Source organism: Nyctereutes procyonoides, unplaced genomic scaffold (assembly GCF_905146905.1).
Source record: "Nyctereutes procyonoides isolate TBG_1078 unplaced genomic scaffold, NYPRO_anot_genome, whole genome shotgun sequence".
Classification (NCBI taxonomy): domain Eukaryota; kingdom Metazoa; phylum Chordata; class Mammalia; order Carnivora; family Canidae; genus Nyctereutes; species Nyctereutes procyonoides.
Window position 1 is genome coordinate 11543639 of NW_026575044.1, and position 22006 is coordinate 11565644.

Genomic DNA, 22006 nt, shown 5'->3' on the forward strand with positions numbered 1-22006 from the left:
ATTATTTTGGTTGTATGCACTTTTTCTGGAGGCTGGTACTCTTTCTAGAAAATCGATATGGGAATAACTGAGAACCTGGGCCTTGGAAAGAGGTACTTGAAAATCTTACCTGTGTTACCAATCTGCATTAGCTGCACAAAAAGCGTCGTTCATTGAAATAACTGGAATGTAGATGTATGTTAAGTGTGTGTACAGATATGCAGAAATATGTCCTTATCCTAAACCATGAGATTACAAAGGCTTTTTTCATATATTTTCTTTGTTTCATTATTTTATTTTTACCTTTAAAAACATTAGCTAACTTTTGACTTGATGTTTTTTTTTAAAGATTTTATTCTAAAGTCACTTAAATTCCCAAATGTTCAACAGTAAAATGGATAAATTTTGTACCTTCACAATGGAATATCATAGCAGTGCAAACAAAATACAATTACTTAAAACCTTATGGATGAACGTTATAAAAATAATGTCAAATAAAAGAAGCCAGACACAAAAAAGAACATTTATTATACAATTCCATTTATATTGAAAATCAGGGAAAGCAAATCTATAGGAGTATAAGTCAGAATAGTTGTTAGCCCTGCAGCAAAGATGGGGGTGGGTATCTGGAAAGGAGGATTCTGGGATGCAGATCATGCCTTGACTGGTATTGGTTATGTGGATATGTATGTTTTATGAAAAACAATCAGGCTGTACATTTGTGTATTGGTACTTTATAATTCAAAGTTTTACCGAAAGTTCCTTAAGTAATAACACTTAGGTACATCTAGTAATATTACTATCCATCTTGATATAAGAGGGGAATGTCCCCATAGTTGCCCTTTGTGTTTAAGATGTTTTTACTCTTCCGTTTTGATTCAGGACATTTTGATTCCATTTTTATGAATGCACGTTTTAATCATAATTATGTAAACAGTGATGAATTTTCATTGAGAAAATATTTTGACATCAAGCTCCATTTTACAAGCCTATTTTAAATTAGGTTGGTATTTTTTTATAACATGAGTAACAGTTTTCAGTTTAGTTGTAATGAGTTTTTCTGTATATAGCTTATGGTGAAGATTTAATTTTTGGTTAATTTTGTCCATATTTGATTTGTTGATTACTTTGGGGGCCTATATCAGGTCTTACTAATTTACAGTTTCTACCTTCATGAATTTTCCTCTGTGATCATTTCTTTCTACCAAGTTTTATTTTCCTGAGTCAGATTTTGTGTATCTGAATTTTATCAAGATTTTTTGTCAGTTTTATTTATTTATTTACTCATTCATTCATTCATTCATTTGGGAGACAGGGTGGAGGGGGCAGAGACATAGGCAGAGGGAGAAGCAGGTTCCCTGCAAGGAGCTGGATGTGGGACTCAATCCCAGGACCCCCAGATCAGGACCTGAGCTTAAGGTAGACACTCAACTGCTGAGCCACCCAGGCGTCCCTTATTTAAAAACAAATGTTACTGTGTTCAATTTTTGCCTTTAATTGTTTTGGGGGTTGATTATTTCTACCTACTATCGTATTTAGCCGTTGGCTTGATATTGTCCTACTGATAATCATCCAAAATAAGATAAAACTGGTAAAGTTTACTAGTAATTTCTTGAAGCACAGTGCTTTGGTAGGACAAAAACGTGGGGTCAGCATGCATTCCAGGGCAAGTGTGCCAACTGTTAACCATCCTGGTCAGTGTGTCTTCACTGTTTTTCCACTTGTAGGCAGCCTTACAGAAACAGCAAGAAGTAGCAGTCGCAGGGGCTTCTTTACCTACATCATCAAAAATGAATGCAGCGGCACCAGGCGATAGGATGTCAGTTAATGGACAGGCCAAAACTCACACTGACAGCTCAGAGAAAGAACTTGAGCCAGAAGCTGCAGAAGAAGCTGTGGAGAATGGACCAAAAGGTATGGTTTGGTAAATGTGTTTATCCAGATGTCATTATTGAAATTTATGGAAAACAAGTCAGGAGTCTGGCTTTGGAGAGCAGTTACATATTTGTGAGAGCTGAATGCTTCTGTACCCTTTTAAGTCTGAATCTGATGCTTCTGGTGACTCTTAGAATAGCATAGAAGAGCAAGCCAGATGTCTTCTGAACACTTTGAATTGTGTTATTGGTTACCTATTGCTGCGTACCAAATCGTACCCAGATTAGCAGCTTACAGTAACAACAGTTTATTGTCTCACACAGCGGTTGAGATTCCTGGGGTTTTTGGAATTGAGGAGCAGCTTAGCTGAACAGTGGTGGTTCTGGTCCCATTTGGTTTTAGTTGTGATGCCGGCCAGGACTTCACTAGAGGCTCTACTTCCAGAGGGTTCCCTCCCATGAGTTGCAAGATGGTACTGGCTGTTGGCAGGAGGCCATGTTTCCTGCCTTGCAAAAAGCCTCTTCTTCAGACTGTCTGTCCTCAGTATAGTGGCTGGCTTCCTCAGAGCACATGAACCAAGGGAACAAGGCGAAGTGGCAGTGTCTTTTACGCTGTAACTTTGGAAGTAATACGTTGGCACTTCCACTGTGTTCTGTTGGCCATATGTACCAACCCTGTGCATTGTGGGTAGTGACCTTTCAAGTGCGTGAATACCCAGAGATGAGGATCACGGGGTTATTAGCAGGGGCATCTTGGAGGCTACCTACCATATACTATGATGTATTTTTTGTTTAAAGATGTATTTATTTATTTTAGAGTGAGAGAAAGTTGTAGGCACAAGTGGGAGGGGCAGAGGGAAAGGGAAAGAGAAACTCAAGCAGACTTCCTACTGAGTTTGGAGCCCAGGGCTCAATCTCACAACTCTAAGATCATGATCTAAGCCAAAACCAAGAGTTGGTTGCTTAACTGTTTCACCCAGGTCCCCACAATGTTTTGTTTTTTTTTTTTTTTTTAGATTTTAAAAAATTTATTTATTCATAAGAGACAGAGAGAGAGAGAGAGGCAGAGACACAGGCAAGGGAGAAGCAGGCTCCATGCAAGGAGCCTGATGTGGGACTCGATCCTGGGTCTCCAGGATCACGCCCTGGGCTGAAGGCAGCGCTAAGCCGGTGGGCTACCGGGGCTGCCCCCACAATGTATTTTTTGAGACTAAAGTACCAGAAGATAATTTAGCATTTTTAGAGGTCTAGCTTTTTATGGGCTGCTCATTCATTCAACAATTGGAAGATTTTCTGAGTGCTAGGGGGAAAATGTGAGGCAGAATGACACATGAGGTGTAAACTATAGCTGCAGTAAGGACTGTGGTGGGGAGAAAGACACATGTAGGTTCAGAGCACGTGGTGTGGGGACTGTGAATGAGTCGCAGAGGTCAACAGAGGTTTCCTGGGGAAGAGACGACTGAGCTGAGAGAGCCAAAGCAAGGCTAGGCTTTAACTTAAGAAGGAAGAGAAGAGCACGGCAGCTATGGTGGTTGGGTAGTGGTATGGTTTGTAATAAAGACAATTTGAGACATCTGCTTTGTCTTTTTTTTTTTTTTTTTTTTTTTTTTTGACAGAGACTAAAGTCAAAGCCCAGCTTTCTTTGTCCAGATCTAAAAGTGAATTTATTCCTAAGTCCAGATCTCCCTTCTTTATTAGGTTTCCCTGGCTCCAGCTAGGAGGTTTCCAAGGTCCAGTTTTAAATCCCCATGTGTAATCAGAGTGTTGAAAAAATCACTTCTAAGATTGTGGATTGCATTTGTTACTTGAAGTGGTGTGGTGACCTTTGAATACCTAGTGACATTGGTAAATGTTGCAGTTCAGGGGGAGACTTTGCTGGGAAACATGTAAATTCCTCTAAGTCCTTGATTTTAAGATAGACCAGATAATACTTGGTGCCTCACTGCAGCCAGGCAGGTGTCCTGTGCAAGTCAGCTGCCTGCGGGTGAAGGCTCATCCTCTTCAGCGTGTATAATTCCTGTTGCTTTTAGAATCTCTTCCAGTAATAGCAGCTCCGTCCATGTGGACACGACCCCAGATCAAAGACTTTAAAGAGAAGATTCGGCAGGATGCAGACTCGGTGATTACAGTGGGCCGAGGAGAAGTGGTCACTGTTCGTGTCCCCACTCATGAAGAAGGATCATACCTCTTTTGGGAATTTGCTACAGACAATTATGACATTGGATTTGGGGTGTACTTTGAATGGACAGACTCTCCGAACACTGCTGTCAGCGTGCATGTCAGCGAGTCCAGTGATGACGACGAGGAGGAGGAAGGTAGAGCTCTTGGTCCGTACTGACAAGTTCTGGGTTGTGTATTGGCAAAAATGGCTTGGTTTGCATGTCAGCCACCCTTGTGCTTCCTGATTTACACTTTTGGACAGAGATTCATCTCTTCATAAGTGGGATCTCAGCTGAAAAGGCTGAGAGACAGGCCAGCCTCCTGGAAGGGACTGGGGCCCGAACGTGACCTTGCTTTAATGCTAGGCAGGTCTGTCTGACAGTGTGTTATGCTACGGCTTCTCACTATTGTGTTACTTCCAGCATTTTGTGTTGGAAAGCCAAATGTGAAAAAAAGAAAAAAAAAAGGAAAGCCAAATGTGCAAGATAGTTTGAAAAATTTTAAAAGAGCAAGCAAGAAATTCTGCCAACTCTGGAATTTATTTAAATTTACATTTCTGATATTAGCTTTTTAAGTCGTTGCTCTAAAGTTTTTTTTATGTAAATACAGAAACTCATACCAGAACATCATACCTTAAAAAAATAAAAAATGTCAGCTGTTCTTCCCCATTTTACACAAGTATAATTTTTTGTTTTCTCTGTAAGTAGACAAAATGGAGTGTTTCCATCTTGGTCTAGGAAGTAGGTTATAAAGTACATACGTATTAATGGAGAAGATGGTCTCCTTAATTTTGTTTTGCAGAAAAGGTAGAGCTCAGGGCTTTGGTACGTACCTAGTGAGCACTTGAGTTCCTGTGTCGGCATAGCAGAGGCTGATATAAAAAGAGTTCCCTGGCTGTGAGAGTGGAGAAGCAGCCTCTTGGTTCTTTGGAGCTCTAACCTTTCAGATGACTTGTATACAGACTGCTTGTGCTTGAAGAGGATTGGTAGTATTTCAGAGACATCACATTGGGATACCCTGAAAGAGGTAGTTGTTGGAGGTTTGTGGAGGAAGGCTAGAAGTTCAGCTGTCAAGGTGCACAGTTGGATTCAGGCACCACATGTGCTGCATACTGGGCCCTCTGGGGCCACATATGGCAACACATGTATGGGCCAGTGTCGTTGACTGCTTTGTGTCATGGCACTTTGATTTCAGCGGCCTTTATCTCCGAGTACCAGACCAAGGTAAAACATTGCCCACAGATCCTGCTGACTGAACCAGAAAGGAGAAAACAGGAGTGAGGAAAGAGCAAGCAGAGGCGAGAGAGAGACTTGAGCAGGTGTCACTACCCCCATGTCAGGTGCCACCAAGCAACATCAGGACCAGAGACTGGCCTTTCTTCCTTTCCTTTCCCCTTTCCTTTCCTTTTTTTTTTTTTTTTAAGATTTTACTTATTCATGAGAGATAGAGAGGCAGACAGAGAGAGAGAGACATAGGCAGAGGGAGAAGCAGGCTCCATGCAAGGAGCCTGATGCAGGACTCGATCCCAGGAATCCGGGATCATGCCCTGAGCCAAAGGCAGATGCTCAACCACTGAGTTACCCAGGTGTCCTGAGACTGGCCTTTCTGTTGTATCACAGGAACTCATGAAAATTAGACTGTTTGCAAGTGTCTGGGAAGGGAAGTTTGTGTGTGTAGATAGATTGTTACACTTCTAAAGAGCTTTGTGAATAGTGTAGAAGAATTCTCGGTTCAGAAACAGGTCAAGGTGATCTATGTCTCCTGGCTTGCCTATTGGAGACTCTCTGAAGGGAGGTTGCATCCTAACGTGAGCCCTCACCTGAGTGTCATTTTGGGGCTCTTCATTTTGGGCAGGGCACCGGTAAACATGGCCACAGTCCAGTGCCTCTCTGGAGGTGAGAACCATTGGCACACCCTTGATCTCTGCTCTAATATTTGATATCCTTCAGGTGGAAATGTCCTTGTGCTGTTCCTAATCATAAAATGATTTCCATCTAAAACTGTCAATACCCCTGTATGAATCAAAACAATAGTGAGGACTTATTGCCCCCAAGAGTTGTTTGCAAAGAGTGAGCATAACTTTGTCCTTTTTGAAGATGTAGCTCACAGGCTGCATGTGTCTCCTGGCTTCTTATGAAGGCCACTGTGTGCCACCATGTCTTATCCCCCATAGTACATTTTATGGGAGTCCTTTTAGCTTGGCTTAAGATAGAAGAGCAGTCAGTCTTTTTTGTTTGTTGGTTTGGTTTTTCTCTATTTGGTCTTGAAAGCTACGGGAAATTGTTCTCGTTGAAGAAGTGTGGCTCATAACCTATCTTCCTGCTCTAATTCTACCTGTCTTTATTGTTACAGGTCCCAAGTCTTTGCTTAACTTGATGAAAGGTACATTGCTCATCTGTCCCAGTAACCTTTGGTTTTACAGATTTTGAACAAAATCTGGATTTTGAATTACTGGGATAATAATGTGTTTCATGGATACGCTTATAGGCAATATAGGCATTTTGAATGGCTCTGTATTTCTCATTTGCAAATGAAGGACATTTATTGCTGTGATGAAGCAAATCTTATTTGGGCCTATTTATCAGAGTGTCATTTGCCTTTTTTTTAAGTAAACTTTTTTTTTTTTTAAGATTTTATTTATTTGATACAGAGAGAGCAAACATAAGTAGGGGGAACAGCAGGCAGAGGGAGAGAAGGAGAAGCAGACTCCACGCAGAGTAGGGAGCCCAATGTGGAGCTCAATCCCAGGATTCCAGGATCATGACCTGAGCTGAAGGCAGACGCTTAACCAACTGAGCCACCCAGGCGTCCCCTAAATAACTTTTTTATTTTAGAATAGTTTTAGATTTATAGAAAAGTTGCAAAAATAGTACAAAGAGTTCTAGTATACTCCACCACACACAGTTTCTCCTGGTGTTAACATCTGTCTTGTACTGTGGTAGGTTCATCATTATTAATGAACCAGTATGGATACATTATGATTACCTAAAGTCCATATGTATTCAGATTTCCTTAGTTTTTATCCAATGTTCCAGGATCCCATCCAGGTTGCTATGTTATAGTTAGTTATTTTGTCTCTTTAAGCTCCTCTAGACTGTGAGAGTTTCTCTGACTTCCCTTGTCTAAATTCCTGACAATGGCTATTGACAATCACCATGCATTTAACCAATGTTGCCCCAATTCACTCTGCCGTGTTATGAATGTGTTATGGTCTTTTATCTTCTGTATGGTATATTCCTCTGACCTGTTGGCTTGAGATTCTTTATATTTTATACGTGAAACTGAGATTTTAAGCTGGTTTGCAATTTTCTCACTCCTATAGGTTTCCAGAGGTATTTTTTTCCTAATTTCATATCATTACAGCAGAAACTATTAACTGGAACAAACCTGGAATCAGAGCTTTTTGCCACTGGGATCATCCTTGAGTTAACACAGACTTGTAGTGAAAGTAATGGATTTTCAGAGTGTCTCTGAATGCCTACCTCTTTACTTTGGTTTCCTCATTTTACTCTTTATATATCAGATATATAGAAAATGATACTTCTCAAAGCTTGATTGCCCTTTCCTAAAACAGAATTTTCCTATTGTTGAAGAGGAAGAGGAGAGAGTCATTTTCCTTGGTGTCGCTCAGGCGAGCAAGGTTCCACGTACTGCAATGAATGAGGAATTGAGGGGCTGTGCACGGGGAAGAGTGGGGCTCAGAAGTAGTAGTGGTGGTTACAGTCCAGGGAGAGAGAGATGCTGGCTGCTTCCACCACCAGATAGCAGCTAGTCAGACACAGGAATAAACAAATAAACGACCCAGGGACTAAGTGCTCACGGGTGTGTAAGTTGTAGAATGGCTCCAGAGAACTTCTGATGAGAATTTTCTCATAGAGAGAACTGGATTGCAGTGTTTGCAAATGCGTTTTTCCTGGATCTGTTCACTGATGCGTTTCCTGTCTGTCTCACAGAAAACGTCAGTAATGAAGAGAAAGCCAAAAAGAATGCGACCAAGCCTCTGCTGGATGAGATTGTGCCTGTGTACCGGCGGGACTGTCACGAAGAAGTGTATGCCGGTAGCCACCAATACCCAGGGAGAGGAGTCTACCTCCTCAAGTTTGACAACTCCTACTCTTTGTGGCGGTCAAAGTCGGTCTACTACAGAGTCTATTACACTAGATAAAGATGTTACAGAGTCTGGAGTCTAGGGTGGGGCAGAAGACAGCGTTTAGTTTGGAATTTCTTTTGACTTTGTGGAGCATTGCAGTCAGTGTTTACCCTATTGATTTTGGTCTGATGGCTGGTGAACTCTTGTGGGGACTCAGGGTTCCCTTGAAACCCTTTAGCATTAATACTCTGGGGTTAGGGGATTCCTCAGGCCCCTTGAGCCCTTGGGTGCTGACCACCAGAGTCACTAGTGGATGCTGAAGTTACAGGAGCTACGTGTTAAATCTTTAAGGTCTCCAAAATAAAACCTCCCCACGTTGACCCCACCTGACTGATGGTGAGTCCATGCTGCCTGCTCCATGTGTTTTACGAGAGCCCATAGTTACAGTGACCTCTGATGGGAAATCCTCATGTCAGTAGTCTACCTGAGGTGCAGCTGACTTTGAGGAAGGTCGTCATTTTTAAAAACTGAAAAACTCAAGACCTCACAGATTATAATAGAAAAGTTGCCTCAATTTGATTTTGTTTTGAACAACCCAGATTGTTTCTGCTTTGAGTGCAGCTTGTTCAGTTCAGAGTTGTATTACAGAGAATTATTTTCCAAGATCTTAAGAATGTTCAAAGCTGATTGTTAATTGAACTATGAAGACACCTAGAACACCTGAGACATCTGTCTTAGCAAGCCTCTGCTTGGTCCTTTGCTCTTCCTCTGGTACTAGTACACTACCAGTAACAAAGCAAAATTCTTTTTTGTCTCAGTTGGGCTTTATCGAGCATCTCAAATTTAAACTGTTTTCTACACAAGCATATAGTTACGGGTTTTGTAAACTCAAATTGGCACCTACTGAATTAAAATATACAATATCACTTAAATATAATTCGGTGTGTGGGGAATAACATTGCACTAAATGGAAATCACTGCCAGAGACAGTCCATTTTCTTTTCATGTGTTAATACTTAGGTACAAACCCCTACACAATTCCAGTTTGGAATTGCTTACTAGAGAGAATTGGAAATGCATATGCCCATGCTTAAATTGTTTTAGAGCTTTAATCTGTATTATGTCTTTAGAGATGGGAAGAGGTACATCTTTGTTTTCCTTACTGAAAACAAATATGGATTAATTGCCTCATTTGTATAAGTGATCGACTAGTGTAGAGATTCTTGTTTTCAGAAGGGAGGGTGGTATAGCTAGAAAGCGACAAAGACGGCAATACACATGTAATGTTACTGTATGTTGTTACTGAAATACTTAGATTTTTATAATTTCAAATCATAAATCACTTCTCGTAGGAGGGTCTCTGTTGATTAGCTGCGTTATATACAGTTCACTACGTAAGGGGCTGTTGGTTTTTGTGTGCTGCATTTCTGTCTGTTTTTTAATACCTGGTTTTGTACATACCTAACTGTTCCCTTTTGGTTATTCAGAAACTGGATTATTTTCTCCTAAGCAGTGCTTAATTTGTGTTTTTTAATTTTGATTCACTAGTTCCAGCTCAAAGATGTCCACACTGTTCTGTCCAGAACACTTTCAGGCTCTCCATCAGCTCTCATGTATATATGGTATAGAAACCATGGGGTTAGGCACTTCTTGCTTTTTTTTTTTTTTTTAAATGAGAAAATACTGTATTTAAAATGTAAAATAAACTTTTAAAAAGCAGGCACTAATATATATTTCTTCCAGCCTTTGATTACAGATTTGTCCTTGCACATGTTAAGATGAATTATCTTCTAAAAATATCATTGTTCTTGGGAGCAGTGTATGTCACTTTACATAGCAGTGGTTCCTGTCATGTGCTCATGTCAGAACATTTTTTTGGTTTTAAACTTTTTTATTGCCTTTGGCTGTTGATTAGTACAGTACAAGTGCGATTTCAAAAAGATCTTGAAAATAATATATTTAATCAATTAAAATGTTTATCTGTAACCGGTTGATGTTTCATTAATACAGTTACTCTCTGAAGTGTTAGTTTTGTATTTCTTCATTTTGGAAGGATGAGAAGAAATATTCCAAAAGATCTTTTCTGTTTTAAAAAGTTGAAAACCAACAGCAGACTATTTGTGACTAATTATTTAATTTTTGCTGTGAATTACCCCAGTGAGTTAAGATTTTAAAGTTTTCAGACTTCTTCGTGGAAAGGAAAGCACTACTTTTTCTTAAAAGGGACTTATAAAATTATTTTCCCTATACAACCAGAAGCATAGCATATTCCTTGACATACACGGGGACCACCTGCTTTAAAATAGTTTCTGAGGTCTGGTACTTGGAAAGCAATAATTAGAGGAGTGCCCCAGTCAGTATAATGTGGAATGCCAGAAACTATTCTAAAAATGACCCCACTGAAATGTGTATCGACCTGGACATCAAATTTCATTTGCTTGTTTGAGATTCGGAGAGAGAGAATGAGTTGGTCATCCTGGGATTTTATCACTGTGTTGGGGTACTGTGAAGCCAGACCAGAAAGTACTTAAGGAGAACTGTTGATGTGTGTGTGCATCTTTGAAGCCATGTGACTGAGTCTTGACCATCTGTCTTGTGGAAGAGGAGAAGCAACCTATTCAAAATAATAAGTGATTGCTAATAATTCATTATTAGCTTGGAGTGCACTATCTACAACCAAAACCATCTTTGCACTCTTTCCCCAGCCTCAATTCATCACCTCCATCAGAAACTTAACAATGTGTGCATGTGATCTTGGGGTAGAGCAAATCTTAACTTTATTTCTATGCACTAATTTTTCAAAATGTGTATAAATCAAACTTGGACTTTTATCTCACATATATTCTTCTACAAGTCTTCCACTTTTTCTTGAGAGCTTTTTTTTTTTTTCTTGAGAGCTTCTTAAGATCAAGTTGATTACTGTCCTTTCAATACCCTTCTTTTGAATTTATTACATGGTTATTATTTCAGGTGCTTATTATTTTGCTTGACTTTGTAATGAAAGAGGTATTAGCTCCATTTTTATTAGTTGACATGCCACTTTTAATAAGTTATGATTTGATTAGGATACTTAATGTAGTACCAGGAAACGAAGTGGTTGACTTTTCCAGAATTGACCTTGGCGTTTGGACTTGGGCCATCAAACATGGGGGGAACAGTATAAATTGGAGCAGTCAACTTTCTTGTAGTTTTAACAAAGTCTTGAGCGTGATTGCTCTGTTCAGCCCAGTGCTGAACTCATGACTTGTGAGTCTATGGAAAGAGCAAGTACAAATGTGATTACGAGTGCTGATTTTTTTCACCTTTAATGTCCTATCTATATGGTTCAAACAGTTTTTACCCTTTGCCAAAATCCTGAACTTAAATGTCTCCAATTGAAAGTGACATAACTTTTTTTTTTGTGACAAAATAGATGTAGACATGTTTCTCATAAGTTCTGCATTTTGCAACTTTAAAAATTCTGGTCTGTGTTAATGGGAAGTTTTCCCTTTTTACTAAGTATAGGCCTCCTGTGTTCTGCTGGATTTCTTCCATAGAGTGGTTCTTTGGCCATTTTTCTGTTAATTGAACATTTTAGGTTACTTGTGATTTTTTTATAAGTGATGTGTCAGTAAACACTCTTTTATATGTCTTTCTGCACATCTGCATGAGTTTTTCAAGAGTGGAATTACTGGATCACGCTTTCTGTGCATTTTTGATTTTCATACACCCTGCCACATTGTCCTCCAGAATGGCTGAACTGATTCTCCTCCAGCTCCATAGTGTGGGAGAATACACTTTTTGCCCTGTCAACACTATATTACCACACTTATGTCTTGGTTCATCTGATGTTGAAAGATGAAATTTTCTTTTACTGTGTGTTTCCCTGGTAACTAGTAAGATTAAGCATCTATTTCTATTGGTCAGTTGTATTTTCTCTCATAAATTCCCTGTTTGTGTCCTATACCCATGTTTCAATTAGATAATTTTATATTGATTTATTGGTATTAAAAATACAGCTTGTATACTAATGCATTATATATAAGTAGTTTGTGCCAGTTTATTGCTACTCTGTTAATTTCATTTGTGGTCTTAGGTCTGTTTATATATGCCTATATTTGGTCATAGACGTTATAACCTAGCTTGTCAGTTTCATTCGATTTTTTCCTTTATGACTTTTATTTCCGTATGTGTGTGTGTGTGTGTGTATAGCCTGAGTGGCTTAGCGGTGTATACACACACACACACACACACACACACATATGTGTCTGTGTATATCTGGTTCTAAACTCTGTTCTATTTATCTGACCATTTATCCATTTATGTGCTAATACTGTAAATTACTATAGTTTTTTTTTGTTGTTTTTTTATTTATGATAGTCACACACAGAGAGAGAGAGAGAGAGAGGCAGAGACACAGGCAGAGACAATGGCAGAGGGAGAAACAGGCTCCATGCACCGGGAGCCCGACATGGGATTCGATCCCGGGTCTCCAGGATCGCGCCCTGGGCCAAAGGCAGGCGCCAAACCGCTGCGCCACCCAGGGATCCCTACTATAGTTTTTAACAAGGCAAATCTCCCGGTGTTTTTATACTTTTTCTTTTTTTTTTTTTTTTTTTAAGGCTTTTATTTATTCATGACAGCAGAGAGAGAGAGAGAGAGGCAGAGACACAGGCAGAGAGAGAAGCAGGCTCCATGCAGGGAGCCCAATGTGGGACTCGATCCTGGGTCTCCAGGATCACACCCCGGGCCGAAGGCAGCACCAATCCACTGGGCTACCCGGGCTTCCCTTTCTTATCTATTTTTGAACCTTTGTTCTTTTTTTTTTTTTTTAAGATTTTGTTTATTTATTCATGAGACACAGAGAGAGAGGCAGAGATACAAGCAGAAGGAGAAGCAGGCAGAGGGAGAAGCAGGCTCCATGCAGGGAGCCCGACATGGGACCTGATCCTGGGTCTCCAGAATCATGCCCTGGGTGCTAAACCGCTAAGCCACTCGGGCTGCCCTGAACCTTTGTTCTATATGAACATTTAATCATTAGCCTGTCATATTTCATGAAAAATCTTGACGGGATTTGCATTGGAGTATTGCATTATTTTCTAGGTTGATTGAGAGAGCTTACATAGTTTATTTTTTTTAAAAGATTTTATTTATTTATTCATGAGAGACAGAGAGAGAGAGAGGCACAGACACAGGCAGAGGTAGAAACAGGCTCCATGCAGAGAGCCTAAAGTGGAACTCGATCCCCGGTCTCTAGGATCACACCCTAGGCTGAAGGGCAGCGCTAAACCACTGAGCCACCCTGGCTGCCCAGCTTACATAGCTTTTATTAAAAGATTGGTAGTTCCATGTTCTTAAATGGAACTAGCAGAGACGGAAGGCACAATCCTTAAGTGGTCTTCCTGCCAGCTAATCTGGGACAACAGAGACTCTAATAAAATAGTTTGAGCTTATGAATGGGCCAGAGGAGGCAGGTGGTACAGGGTGGGGTGGGTTAGTTCCAGGACTTCATGAAGTGATCAAGAGCCCCCAAGTTACATTAATTTTGTTTCTCCACCATGGTAGGGGATGAGATTGTTTTGCATGTGTGGTTAGGAACAGGCTTGCCAGGATCACAGTTCCAGTTGGGGCAGGGGGGTGTAGATCTGCCCACTTCTAAGGAGAGAACCTTTATTTCTGTTCCACCAGCAAGTACATAGTCCCATGGGCCCCTCTGACTGCTGGACAGTCATGTGCCCAGCCACAACTCAGAGAGGGCCGTGTCTACTATGAAAAAGACATGGATTCCAGTGGACAATTAGACTGCATTTGTCACGTGAGTTTTGAAATCCTTACCTTTCATTAATTTTTTCCCAATTACAAAGTCATATTTATTGTGGAAAGTTTAGACAATATACAGAGATGAAAACATGAAACTAAAATGATAAACTTCCCACTAAAAATAATCACTTGGGAACTTCCTTCTGGGTTTTTTTTTTTCTTATTTTCAATTCTAGAATAATTCTGGCATATAAAAAGGTATAGTATGAATACTCGTACCCACTACCCACACTGGTCATGTTTGTCTTTTTTTTTTTTTCCTCCTGTGCTTCAGATCTTGTCAAAATAATAAAATGAATGAGAGCTTGAGCCCTATGTACCTTTTCCCGATTATCATTTCTCTTTCATCCTCCCAAAGATAATTGTTACCCTGATTTTGAGGTTTATCATTCTATAACAATGTATGTTGCCTGAAAAAAGATAATATGATTTTGCAGGATGCTTTTGAATATTATTGAAATCTAAGGAAATAAGTATTAATTTATACATTCTCCCCTACCTAATATACTCTGCAGCTTTCTTTACTTGAAAACTGGGGGCACCTGGGTGGCTCAGTCATTTTAAGTGTCTGCATTCAGCTCAGGTCATGATCTCAAGGTCCTGGGATTGAGCCCCACATTGGGCTCCCTGTTCAGCGGGGAGTCTGCTTCTCCCACTCCCTCTCCCTCCCTCTCTGTACCGTCTTTCAAATAAATTAAAATAAAATCTTAAAGTATACAGTTCAGTGGAATGTAGTGTGTACAATGTTGTGCACCCACCACCTCTCAAAGCTTTTCATCGCCCTAGAATACCCATACTTATTTTAAAAAATCACTCCCATCTTCCCTCTCCTCTTTCTTGGTAACTGCTAATCTGTTGTTTGTCTCTATGGATTTGCATATTCTGGATATTCCATATATAAAGAATCATGCAATATTTGACATTGTGTCTTTTTTGACTTTAAGCATAATGTTTTCAAGGTTCATCCAAATTATAGCCTGTATCAGTACTTCAATGCTTTTTATGACTGAATGATAATAATCCATTCTATGTATATGCCTCAATTTGTTTATTCATCAGTTGATGGACTTTTGGGTTGTTTCTACTTTTTTTTTCCCCTCAAAGATTTTATTTATTTACTTGACAGAGCACAAGCAGGGGGAGTTGCAGAGAGAGGGAGAAGTAGATTGCCTGCTGAGCAGGGAGCCTGATTTAGGGCCTGATCCCAGGACCCTGAGATGGTGACCTGAGCCAAAGGCAGACACTCAACTAACTGAGCCACCCAGGCACCCTGGGTTGTTTCTACCTTTTGACTGTTGTGAATAGTGCTGTTACGAACGTTCATAAACAGTATGTGTTTGACTACTTGTTTTCAGTTGTTGCAGGTATATACCTAGGAGAATTGATGGGTCATATGATAATTCTGTTTGGAACTATGTTTTCCATAATGGCTGTACCATTTTACTTTCCTGCCAGTAGAACATTAGAGGAGGGTTCCTGTTTCTCCATAACTCCTACACTACTTGTTTACTGTTTTGTTTTGTTTTATGGCATTTGTAGATGTGAGGTTGGGTCTTGTGACTTTGATTTGTATTTCTTTTTTTTTTTTAAGATTTTATTTATTTATTCATGAGAAACACAGAGAGGAGAGAGAGAGAGGCAGAGGGAGAAGCAGGCTCCATGCAGGGAGCCCGACGTGGGACTTGATCCTGGGTCTCCAGGATCACACCCTGGGCTGAAGGCAGCACTAAACCACTGAGCCACCCGGGTTGCCCTGTATTTCTTTTATAAGCAACAATATCACATACCTTTTGGTGTGCTTGTTGGCCATTTCTGTATCTTTGGAGAAATGTGTGTTCAGATCCATTTTTAATTTGAGTTGTCTTTTGTTATTTACTTTTAAGTGTTCTTTATATATTCTGAATATTGAACATTAGATAGGTGATTTGCAAATATTTTCCCCCATTCTGTAAGCTGTTTTTTTACATTTTTGATAATGTCCCTTGATGTACCAAAACTTTTCATTCATATAAAGCCCAACTTATCTTAATTTTCTTTTATTGCTTGTGCTGTGGGTGCCAAGTGTAAGAATCCACTGCCAACTCCAAAGTCATGAAGATTTACCTTTGTGTTTGCTTCTAATAAAAAGCTTTCTAGTTTTAGGTCTTATAGTTAAGTCATCAATCCATTTGGGGTTAATATTTGTGTCTGGAATGGATTTGGGGTCCAGCCTCATCTCTGGCATGTGGCTTTGTGGTTGTGGCAGCACTGTTGAGGAAGATGGTTCTTCCCATTGCATGGTTTTGGAATCCTTGCTGAGAATGTAAATTTGAGTTTATTTTTGTCCTCTCAATGGGTTTTACCATTTCACTAATGAAGGATGTTTAGGTTGTTTCCATTTTTTTGCCATTAAAATTTTGACCTAAATGAACATGTACCTAAATCATTTTGCATATGTACCTCGGTGTACTTGCATCTTTAAATCTGAGGGAGGGAGGGAGGGAGGGAAGGAGATAGATAATTTTTTTTATTTCTTTATTTTTATTTTATTTTTTATTTTATTTTATTTTATTTTAATTTTTGAGAGAGAGAAAGGGAGGAGAGGCAGATGGATAGGGAGAGAATCTCAAGCAGGCTCCACACTGACTGGGACTAGATCTGATGACCCTGAGATCATGACCTGAGCCAAAACCAAGAGTCAGACATTTAACCAGCTGAACCAACAGGCACCCCTGATACTTGTATTGCTATTACAGATTATCTTTTTTTTTTTTAGGTTTTTTTTTTTTTTTTAATTCATGAGAGGCAGAGATACAAGCAGAGGGAGAAGTAGGCTCTGTGCAGGGAGCCTGATGTGGGACTCGATTCCAGGACCCCAGGATCACGAAGGCAGATGCTCAACCACTGAGCCACACAGGTGCCCCAGATTGTCTTTTAAAATACCAGATTGGTTTATTGAGATTTAAATTACATACAGTAAAAATGCATCTTTTTATTATGCTGTTAGAAGTCACAACATGAGAGTTTTTTGCCTTGTCCCGTAAGAGTCTGTTCCCTGTCCCTGCCTCCTGGCAACCACTGATCTGATTTCTGACCCTATAGATTTGCCTTTGCCCCCAAACCTCACATAAATGTTATTATATAGCATGGAGCTTTTTGTGTCTGGCTCGTTTTCACTTAGCATGGTGTTTTTTTAGAGCCACTCATGTTGTGATGTATCAGTAGTCCCATTTCATTGCTGGGAAGTAGCCCATTGCCTGGATGTGCGATACTTTGTTTATCCATTCACCTGTTGATATGTGGGTTTTTCAGGTTTGGGGTAATTAGGAATAAAGCTGCTGTAAACATTCATGCATTTGTGTGGACATAGGTTCTTATTTCTCGTGGCTTGATATCTAGGAGTTGGTAAAGTTGTAAGTATATGTTTAGCTTTTCTGTTTTTAAATAAATGGCCAAACTGATTTTCAAAGTAGCTGTGCCATTTTTAAGTTCCCACTAACACCATTTTCGAGTTCTAGTTGCTTCATATCCTCACTAGCATTTTATATATCAGTTTTTCAAATTTTAGCCATTTAATAGGTGGTATCTCATCATTGTAATTTGCAGCTCCCTGATGACTGAGGTGCATGGTAAGCACCTGTTCACCTGCTTGTTTGCCACTCATCTATTATTTGATGGAGTACATATCAAGATGTGAATCTTTTGCCCTTTTTTTGACTGGATTGTTTTCTTACTATTAACTGGTATGAGTTCATTACATTTCAGGATTCAAGCCCTTAACCAGCAGTGTGTTTTGCAAGTATCTTCTCCCTTATTTTGGCCTGTCTTTTCATTTTCCTAACTGCCTTTTGATGAGAAGACAGTTTAACTTAATGAAGTTCAGTTACCAACATTTTTCTTTTTCTTTTTTTTTTTTAACATTTTTTCTTTTATGACTTACGGTTTCTATGTCCTGAGAAGTCTTGCCCTAACAGAGGTTTTCTGTTGTTTGTTTTCTAGAAATTTTATACTTTAGGTTTTACATTTGAGCTTTATGATCAGTTTTAAGTAGATTTCTATATATAAAGTGAAGTGACAGTAAAAGTCTGTTGTTTTCTATGTAGAGATGGATGTCTACTTATTCTACTATCATTATTTAAAAGGCAATTTTTTTCTTTTGAATTACCTTGGCACCTTTGTCAAAAATTAGGTTAATCTTACATTCCTGGCTGTCTTCAGTCAGTGGAGCATACAACTCTTGACCATGAGATGATGAGTTAAGTCCATGTTGGGAGTGGAGTTTACTTTTAAAATGAATGAATGGATGGATGAATCACATATGTGGAGAATTTGGGGAGAATTGACATCTTAACAATATTGGGTCTTCCAGTTCATGAGCATGGTGTATATCCATTTATTTAAGTCTAACTTTGTCAGCTGTGTGTAGTTTATGCTGTACAAATTTTGAGCCCGGGTGGCTCAGCGGTTTAGCGCCTGCCTTCGACCCAGGGCATGATCCTGGAGTCCTGAGATCAAGTCCCGTGTCAGGCTCCCAGCATGGAGCCTGTTTCTCCCTCTGCCTGTGTCTCTGCCTCTCTCTCTCTCTCTCTCTCTCTCTCTCTCTCTCTCTCTCTCTGTCTCTCATGAATAAAAAAACACTGTACAAATCTTATATACAATTTGTTAGATTTATTTCTAGGTATTCAATGTTTTTTGATGTCATAAATGGTACTGTTTTCTATAATTTCTTTTTTTTTTTTTTTTTTATGATAGTCACACACAGAGAGAGAGAGAGGCAGAGACACAGGCAGAGGGAGAAGCAGGCTCCATGCACCAGGAGCCCGACGTGGGACTCGATCCCGGGTCTCCAGGATCGCGCCCTGGGCCAAAGGCAGGCGCCAAACCACTGCACCACCCAGGGATCCCCTGTTTTCTATAATTTCAATTTCCATTTGTTCAGTTGACTTAATTCATATGGAATGTGTATTTGCCAAATTTTTTATTTCTAGTCACTTTTATAGATTATTTAAGACTGTAGAAGATGTCCTTCACAAAGATAGTTCTTTCTTTCCAGTCTATATGCCTTTTATTTCTTTTTCTTGCCTATTATACTGGGTAGGACCTCCAGTACAATGTTTAAAAAGAGTGGGGGAGGCAGCCCTGGTGCCCGGTGGTTTAGTGCAGCCTTCAGCCCAGGGCCTGATCCTGGATACCTGGGATCGAGCCCACGTCGGGCTCCCGGCATGGAGCCTACTTCTCTCTCTGCCTGTGTCTCTGCCTCTCTCTATGTGTGTCTCTCATGAATGACTAATAAAATCTTTAAAAAAAAAAAAAAGTGGGAAGAGCAGACATCCTTTCTTCATTCCATCTTAAAGGGAAGACATTTAGTCTTTAACCATTAAGGATGATGATAGCTGTAGGTTTTCCTTTATCAGGTTGAGGAAAGTCCCATCTACTTTTAGTTGCTGAGAGTTTTTGCTATATGTTGAATATTGCCAAATGCTTTTTCTGCATCTGTGGAAATGAGATCATGTGACATTTTTCTCTTGGCCTGTTGATACGGTGATGGCTTTTCAGATGTTGAACCAATTTTGCATTTCTGGGATAAGCCCCACTTGTTAATATCCCTGGATTCAATTTGCTAATAACTTGTAGAGGATTTTTATGCTTGTGTTCATGAAGGATACTGATACATAGTTTTGTTTTCTGATAATGGTTTGGTTTGGGGTCAGTAGTGAAGGCCTCATAAAATGAAGTGTATAACCTCTTCTATTTGCTGAAACAGTTCTTATTTAAATATTGGTAGAAATTTACAGAGAAGCTATCTAGGCCTGTAATTTTTTTAACTGAATTCCCTTTCTCTCTGAATCTGTTTCTTCCTTTTTTTTTTTCTTTTTTTTTTTTAAGTTAGGCTCCTGTCCAACATGAGGCTTCAGCTGACAACCTCGAGATCAACCTGAACCAGCTAGGCGCCTCTGTCTGTTTCTTCTTGAGTGACCTTTGTGGTTTGTTCCTTTCAAGGAACTTTTCCATTTTATCGTACTGTCATTTATTTGCATAAATTTCATCATAATATTCCATGTTATTAATGTCTGTGGATCTGTAGTGTTGTCTCCTTTCATTCCCACAGGTAATTTTTGTCTTCCCTCTCTTTCTTGATCTGATTGACTAGAGAAGTATCAATTTATTGATATTTTCAGTCAGTTGTTGGGGGTGCCTGGGTAGCTCAGTGAGTGAAGCCTCTGCCTTCAGCTCAGGTCATGATAACAGGGTCCCTGCTCATCAAGGAATTTGCTTCTCCCTCTTCCTCTGTCCCTCCTTCCCCTTCCTCTTATGTTCTTTCTCTCAAATAAGCAAATAAAATCTTTTTTAAAAAAATCAGCTGTTGGTTTGGTTTCATTGATTTTTTTCCCCTGTTGATTTCATTGATTTTTTTTCCTATTTCTATATTTTTTAAGTTGAATTGATTCTACTTATTACTTCATTCTTTTTGTTTGTTTTGGGTTTAATTATTCCCTTCCCCCCCCAATTTCTTAAGGTAGAAACTTAGGTTATTAATTAGAGAGCATTCTTTTTCTAATCTAATAACTAAAAGCTATAAATTCCCCTTGAAACTCTGTTTTAGCTTCACCTCTTAAGTTTGGGGGTATTTTTTGCCTTTCATTTATAATATTTTCTAATTTCTTATGTGGTTTCTTCTTTGTATGAATTATTTAGAAGTTCATCATTTCATGTATTTGAGGATTTCCCAAATGCTTTTTTCTTTTTCTTTTTTTTTAAGATTTTATTTATTCATGAAAGACACACAGAGAGAGGCAGAGACACAGGCAGAGGGAGAAACAGGCTCCATGCAGGGAGCCCGACAAGGGACTCGATCCTGGGTCTCAAGGATAAGGCCCTGGGCTGAAGGCGGCGCTAAACCGCTGAGCCACCCAGGCTGCCCACTCAAGTGTTTTGCTGTTGTTGATTTCTAATTTAATTCTTGATGGTCCAAGAACATATTTTATATGGTTTCATTTTTAATTTGAGGCTTGTTTTTTTTTTCTTTTTTTTTAGATTTTATTTATTTATTCATGAGAGACACAGAGAGAGAGAGGCAGAGATATAGGCAGAGAGAGAAGCAAGCTTCATGCAGGGAGCCTGATGTGGGACTCGATCCTGGGACTCCAGGATTATGCCCTGGTCCAAAGGCAGACACTCAACCACTGAGCCACCCAGGCATCCCTGAGGCTTGTTTTATGTCCCAGAACGGCCTCTGTTGGTGGATGTACCCTGTTCACAGTCTGCTGCTGTTAGATGGGCTGTTCTGTAAATGTCAAGCAGATCAAGTTAGATGATAGTGGTTTTAAGGTCTTCTCTATCCTAACTGATTTTATGTCTACTTGTTCTGTCAATTACCAGTAGAGTTGTATTGAAGTCTGTACTTTAAATTGTGGCCTTGGGCGGCACCGCCTTCAGTCAGGGAGGCAGGGGGCGGGGTCTCCATGCCTTTCCGCAGAGCAGCCCCCTGTACCACTGACAGCAGCCCTCCAGCCTCCTGCCCAGTGTACTCGGGGCCCACCCTGGGAGAAGGCTTGCTGGTGAGTGTGAGCTCCTCTTCCCTGGGCCCCTCTGCTGTCTGAATTGATGCACTGGTTCACACTCAACCTGTTTTAAGAACTCGCTAAAATTTTACCTCATTTCACTTTCCCTATCTCCAGCAGCACCTGCCTTTTCCCCACCACACTCAGCACCCTAAGGTGTGCTCAGGGCATCTCTTCAAGATCCGTCCATGTTGTAGCAGGTGTCAGTCTCCTTCCTGTTTAAGGCCAAATGCTACTCTGTTGTGTGTGTACATACCACATCTTGTGTGTCCATTCTTCCATTGGATATTTGGGTTATTACCACTTCTTGGCTACTGTGAATAATGATGCTGTGAACACAGGTGTGCAGATCTTTTGAGACCCTACTTTCAAATCTTTTGGGCATATACCTACAAGTGGGATTGCTAGATCATGTAATTTTTTGTAAATTGCCATACCACTTCTCCAGTGGTTGCACCAGTTTATGTTCCTACTAGTAATGCATAGGGTTCCATTTTGGGGACACCTTGGTTGTGAGATTGGGCCCCGTGTCTGTGTGGAGACTGCTTAAGATTCTCCCCACC

At 39.9% G+C, this 22006-nt stretch overlaps 1 protein-coding gene across 2 annotated transcripts in view; it reads left to right on the forward strand.

Moving 5' to 3' along the window:
- Positions 1-8493, forward strand: part of ACBD3 (acyl-CoA binding domain containing 3) — a 39171-nt gene extending 30678 nt beyond the window's left edge. Inside the window, exons 6-8 of one of the 2 annotated variants that reach the window (XM_055324361.1) lie at positions 1707-1893; positions 3884-4180; positions 7967-8493. In XM_055324361.1, the coding sequence (XP_055180336.1) occupies positions 1707-1893; positions 3884-4180; positions 7967-8178 (696 nt within the window). In that variant the 3' untranslated portion in view covers positions 8179-8493. The remainder of the gene's footprint in view (positions 1-1706; positions 1894-3883; positions 4181-7966) is intronic. The other variant, XM_055324362.1, reaches the window with a different exon arrangement.
- Positions 8494-22006: the final 13513 nt, after the last annotated feature.